Source organism: Xiphophorus couchianus, chromosome 2 (genome assembly GCF_001444195.1).
Source record: "Xiphophorus couchianus chromosome 2, X_couchianus-1.0, whole genome shotgun sequence".
In the NCBI taxonomy this organism is placed as follows: domain Eukaryota; kingdom Metazoa; phylum Chordata; class Actinopteri; order Cyprinodontiformes; family Poeciliidae; genus Xiphophorus; species Xiphophorus couchianus.
Genome location: NC_040229.1, coordinates 10,432,945 through 10,439,014, shown reverse-complemented (window position 1 = coordinate 10,439,014; position 6,070 = coordinate 10,432,945). Strand labels below are relative to the sequence as shown.

The 6,070-nt window shown below is 37.8% G+C and overlaps 1 protein-coding gene across 1 annotated transcript; it reads left to right on the top strand.

The window, feature by feature from the left end:
* Positions 1-2,777: 2,777 nt before the first annotated feature.
* syt18b (synaptotagmin XVIIIb) lies at positions 2,778-5,844 on the top strand. The gene is made up of 2 exons (XM_028030379.1): positions 2,778-3,663; positions 4,653-5,844. Exons 1-2 carry the CDS (start codon positions 3,519-3,521, stop codon positions 5,609-5,611), a joined length of 1,104 nt encoding a protein of 367 aa, XP_027886180.1. The 5' UTR covers positions 2,778-3,518; the 3' UTR covers positions 5,612-5,844.
* The last annotated feature ends 226 nt before the right edge of the window (positions 5,845-6,070 follow it).

Here is a 6,070-nt window from a genome sequence, read left to right as displayed (position 1 = left end):
AAAGGGGCATTAGTTCTCAAATAAATTCAGATTATTGTGGCGATGTATTCCCTGCTTGTTTTTCATCAGTTTTAAGGTTCTGTAGTGATTGTCCATTAGAAGGTTTTTAAAGGCTGAAAAGTCAGGTTTTCTATCTCCCCATTTGCAGGAGTGGATGAAGAATTTGTCGAGGATCAGCAGGTTAAGAAAGAGGTCGGTTCTTCTGTCTCTGCGGGTTTTTCCAAATATTACATCCTCTCTTTTTAAGGGATGATGTAGGAAAAGTTTAGTTGAGATCCAGTCCTGAAAGTTTCTCCAAAATGTTCCAGTTTACACACAATAGAAGAAGAGATGATCTGTTGTTTCAATGTCATTGTCACAAAAGGTACAGCTGTTGGTATCAAAGTTGAATCTTTGTCTTAATAATTCCCTGGATGGAAAAATGTTGAGAATTTTAAAATGAACTTCTTCAGCTTTAGGACTTGGAGGGCATTTAAGGTAAGCAGTTCTCCACTTATTAACCTCTGAATCAGAAAATAAATTTAAAATGGAATTTTTATTTGGTCAGACGGGAAATAAAAAATTAGTTAGATGCGGACGCATCCGTTTGTCAGAATTACTTTTGTCCAAAAGGTTAACTCCAAACAATTGAAGAGCTGGTAACTGAAGATTAGCTAATTTAATGTTTATATTTTGAACCAGATATCTGACTGCAGTGGGGATAGAGTTCATTACTGTGTTAAACTGAGTACGTGAACAATCCAAATTATACAATAAGCAAAATTTGTCATAAGACAACCAATCTCCACTGTCATTAAGAAAATGTCTTATGGACCAAATACCTTTTTTCATCCAGGTATCCAAACACAGAGACTTATTTCTGTGTAACACATATCTGTTGTTCCAGATGGGAATTTGGTGAGGAGTAAAGTTGTTTTTACACACATCAAAGAACAAAATCTATGCATCCAATTTTTTAAACAAACCTTTGGGGAGACAATTACCAGATACTATTTCCATTTATTAAAAAGGATTTCAACCAATTTACCTTTAAGACCGCATTTAAACAATCAAAGTCAATAGCTTGTAAGCCTCCATCTTTAAAGTCTTTAACCATATCTGCTTTCTTTAAGTAGTGGACTCGATTTTTCCAGATAACATTTAAGTTCAACTGATTTATAGCTTTTATGTATTTGTTAGGTATGGCCATAAAATAAGCTGGGTATATGCACCGGGACAGCGACTCCATTTTGGTTAAATAGGTTCTCCCAAACAGGGTCAGATCTCTTTGGAGCCATCTATTTAACTGAGATTTGCAATTCTGTATTTTATTCTCTATGTTAACAGTTTGAGTTTAGCATCTTTAGTTATTAAAATTACCTGAGGATTTCATGGGAATACTACAAGCTTCCACCATCATCAGTTCATGGCTCTGCAGGTTTAAGGTTAATCCTAATGCTTTGGAGAAAGTATTAATTTAGGGTTAGTTAAGTACTTTAGGGATTTGGTCTAGACTCTTCAAAAAAAATGGTGGTGTCATCAGCTAATTGACTGATTATAATTTGGTAATCTAAAACTTTCAATTTCGGTATATTTGAGTTTTTTATGAAAAATACTCACCAACATGAAGTGAAACGGGGAAATATCGCAGCCCTGTTTTACTCTCCTGTTAATGGAGAAACGTGGAGACGTACCGTGTGGCAACGCAACTGAACTTATGGTGCCGTTCTATGCTCCACCGTTAGCATCAGGGTTTACTTCCGCAAACACTGAGCATGCGCTCTATGACGTTATTGCGCCCTCTACTGCGCATGCGGGACACTTTCTGGTAGGTTTCTGTTCACACGAGAGATCACGTAGAAGTCGCATATATTTGAAAATATGAACGACCACGCCAAAAAAAAAAAAAAAAAATCCGACTGGACATAAAATCGGAATTGGCTCATTTCAGGGAGCAGTGTGAACGGAGCCATCATTGTTTGTTTTTTTTAATGAAGCATTTTATTTTTGTTTGTATTGTCTTGTGATTTGTGGTGGATAGGCAGATGGGTGATGAATATAATCACCATGTTCTTCTGCAAGACAAACCAGGACAATTCATATCAATACAAATACACAGAATCTAATTCAGTCCAAAATATGACATGAATCCAAATAATTTCAGTGCAATTTAATCCTACATATGCTGTCCATGTTAGTTATAATGCAATATGGTTAAATTCAGGCTTTCCTCATCATTTAGAGAACTCTTACACTGCATTGGGGTTGAAACGATTAATGGTGATTTCAATCAGTCAATTAAGTTAGTGATTAATCGGAGTATACAGACTCAAAGGGCCATTTGCTGAAAAAAAAAAAAAAAAATTAGCCAAAATCTATAAATATATTTTATATTTAAGATAAAAACGCCTTTGTTTTTGAATATCTTTTAGTCAAAACTCCTCAGGCAAAAAATGTACTCAACAAGAAGCAGTACTATTTCAACATATTTTTACTCAAGTAAAAATAAAAAGTAGTCGTCCAAGAAATTACTCAAGGAGTAAAAAAGTATTTGATAAAAAAGTCTACTCAGGCACTGAGTAACTGATCAAATTATCAATCATTTAATATTTAAAAAATACATAATCAGATGGACCAAAATATAAAGCTAAATGGAAATTTTGGCATTTTAAGAATGAAATTTATATTAATAACAAAATCAGGCAAAAATAAATCTTTCCTAATCTGTTTTTTTCAATGTAAAACTTATGAAGCTTTAGCAAAAACTGCAGGTGTGTGTCTGTGTCTGGTGAATTTTTGGTTAAAACATGTTTGTTTTTCATTCAGTGTGCAGAAAATCTACAAATTTTACTCAAGAGTAGAGATACCTCATTATAAAACTACTCAATTAAAAAGTACAGCATAGTAAAATACTCCTAAAAGTAAACGTAACTAGTTACTATCCAACTCACAAACTTAATTTTGATGGACGCCTGATTCCCATTCGTCTGGTTGTCATGGCAGCAGAAAGAGGGAGTATAAAGGAAGTTTTAGTGATGCATTAATTCTTTCGTCCTCCTCCGCTCTGCAGGCAGTTGGAGCCGGAGGGTGCGGGGATGTGGGTGGGGGATGGAGGTTTATAGTTATCCTGTAGTGACGACTCACTGACATCAGGAGCAGAACAGAGAGAGATGTAGCGGAGGTATTATGAGCTGGGAAATCGGCACCCACCGCAGACCAGTGATTCTCATCAAGTCGCTCCACAAATGAGGGCAGCGCTGTCCTGTGATGGAGACGGGGAACATGTGGAGGGTTTTGTGGAAGTATTTCAGGAAAATGGCTGAGGAGGAGATGAAATAACCAGAATTTGTTTTTCTTCATTTTATTTTTCTACTTTTGTGCCTTTGTTGTGTCAAACAATGGATTTAACTCATTCTCTTAAACTGACAGCATTAAGAGTAATTTTAAATACTTGATAAATTATGTTTTTTTTAACATGATCTTTGGACTTTTACCTTTGGATGTTTTTAAAAAGGCTCTGACCTAAACGTTTTGGTGCCATGCCGTACCATGATGAAGAATACCCGGGTCAGCCCCTGTGGCAGTCTGTGGTGCTTTTCTGCTGCAAGGGCATGATCGAAGGGATCATGGTGGTCCTCTTCTTCTGGCTCCTGGTGCAAGTCCTCTTCACCAAACAACTAGAAGGTACGGTTTTAAAGTTTATGGATGCAAATATCTAAATTACATGATAAGGCTAAAAAAAACACCACCTGATTATCGCTTTAAGGTATATTTTTTACCGTTTGTCAGAATTACTTCTGCTTTATTTTCTCCCAGAAGTGACAGCTGCGGTTCACGTTTGTTTTTTGTTTTTTTCATCTGGGTCGGACACTTTTACAGAAATATGATCCGCTCTGGGAATGCATTAGGCACCTGTTCAGCAAAGGATTATACACAAAGTCTGGTTATCCTGGTTTTAATGTGGACCAGTCACCAATTCAAAGCAGCTCTACCTGTTTGCTTGTGGCTAAAGTCAAGGAATCAACAAATAATTGTCTGGATATGAAAAAAATTCAGCCTCAATATGTGTATGTGTTGGAAAAACAAGTTCAAAGTTTATTGTCCTTTATAGTCCTAATGTTCATCAAAGTGATAGAGGCGTCCTTTTGGTCAGACACCCTGAAAGCCAACACTGCAAAAACAAATTCTTACCAAATATTTTTGTTTTCTTTTGTAGTGCAAATATATTAGTACACTTAATTACTAACTAAACTAAATTCTAAGTAACTTTTCAAGATACTTAGATAGGAGCTTGTTTGAAGTCTAAAATTCCTTAATATTGGTGAAAAGGTGCTAGTTCCACTGGCAGATTATTTCACTTCTAACATGGACAATTATCTTTATATATATATATATATATATATATATATATGTATATAAGTGAAATAATCTATCAGTGGAACAAGTAGTTTTTCATCAATATTGTGTACTTAGAACGACTGTCGATATCTTGCTAAAAGTCTGTTTTGTCTTATTTCTAGTGTACTAAGATATTTGCACTAGAAACTAGACCGAAAATACTTCTTATATTTTGTGTTTTTCCAGTGTAGAACTAAAAGAGGATTTACTTTGATTTGACCTGAAAGCTGGACGACCAAACCTTCTAACAAAGCTCGTCTTTCTTATTCCTGCAGTTCATCTTCAGGTTCTTCTTCTGGTTGGACTGATCGTGTTTTGTCTGTCTCTGCTGCTGGGATGTTTTCTGTGCTGGAAAAACAGTGGCATCTGTACAACAATCCCTAAATCATTTACCTCAACTCAGACTTCTGCTGAAACTTCCACCTCAGCTCTGGAAATACATCTCCAAAGAGAAGCTTCCGGACCCCGGCTGGTGTTGGGCGGAGAAACGCCGGATTATCCGTCCACGTTTTCTAGCCCGGCTCTTTCCGAGAGTGAACGTTCACCTCGTGTGTTTTCTGATCAAACCCAACCGGACAGCGATGAAGATGAGCAGGCTGCATCTCGTTTTTCTCTGCGTCGCTTCAGCTCACCACTGCAAACAGCTCCGCTTTACAAACCCATTCACCCGAGCCGAGCTTCCCTGCCGTCGCTACCCAAACTGGGAACGCTCACCAGAACATGTAAGGCCATGCAGAGGCGCTGCACGGTGGCTGGAGATTACAGAGCATCCAGTGAACGCAGCAAACTAATCAGGATCAGCAATAACTCACATTTAATTCCCCTGGCTTCGCTGAGCTACGGCTCCGGCGCTTCCTGCAACAAACCTGTCCTCCATTTCACTGCGGCCTTTTCTCCAGACCAACAAACACTGACAGTCACCGTGTTGAACCTCACTGGGAGACCTCAGAGACTGGAGGACGTGGCTGTCCTGGGCAGTCTGCCACCTTTGCACACCTGTCCGACTCAGAGCAGCTTCAGCCCCGAGTCCAACAGCCTGGTGCTGATTCTGAAGGTGAGCTCTCTGGACGAGCTCAAAAACTGTGAGCTGCGACTAAATCTGTTTGTCACTGAAACCGTCGCTGTAGGAGGCGTGGTGGTGAGATGTGGAGAAAGAGACTGGAGGTCAGAGAATCCGCTGCACTTCGTGACAGAACTCATGAAAATTGAAAATGTACCTGTGAGCGTGCTTTAACTTTAACGCACTGCAAAAACACAACATCTTACCAAGTATTTTTGGTTTAGTTTCTAGTGCAAATATCGTAGAATAGCCTACTTGAAATAAGACAAAACTAACTTTTAAAAAGGTTCTCATTATCACTTAAAATGTCTTGTTCCAGACAGATTTCAGTCTGAAAAAGTTGTTTTTTATTTAACCCAAAACACAAACTTGGGTAAATATAGAAAACGACAAAATTGAGCCCATAAAAGAGGCAAGGCAAGGCAAGGCAAGTTTATTTATATAGCACTTTAAAACAGTACCACTGACCAAAGTGCTGTACAATCACAAAATTAAACAAATAAAAACAAAATTAAAACACATCAAAACCAACAATGCAGTGACGTAAAACACTCTATATAATACATAAACATACCCAGATAAATACAGAAAAGCAGCATCTCAAACCGAATCAAAGGCCAACCGAAAAAGGTA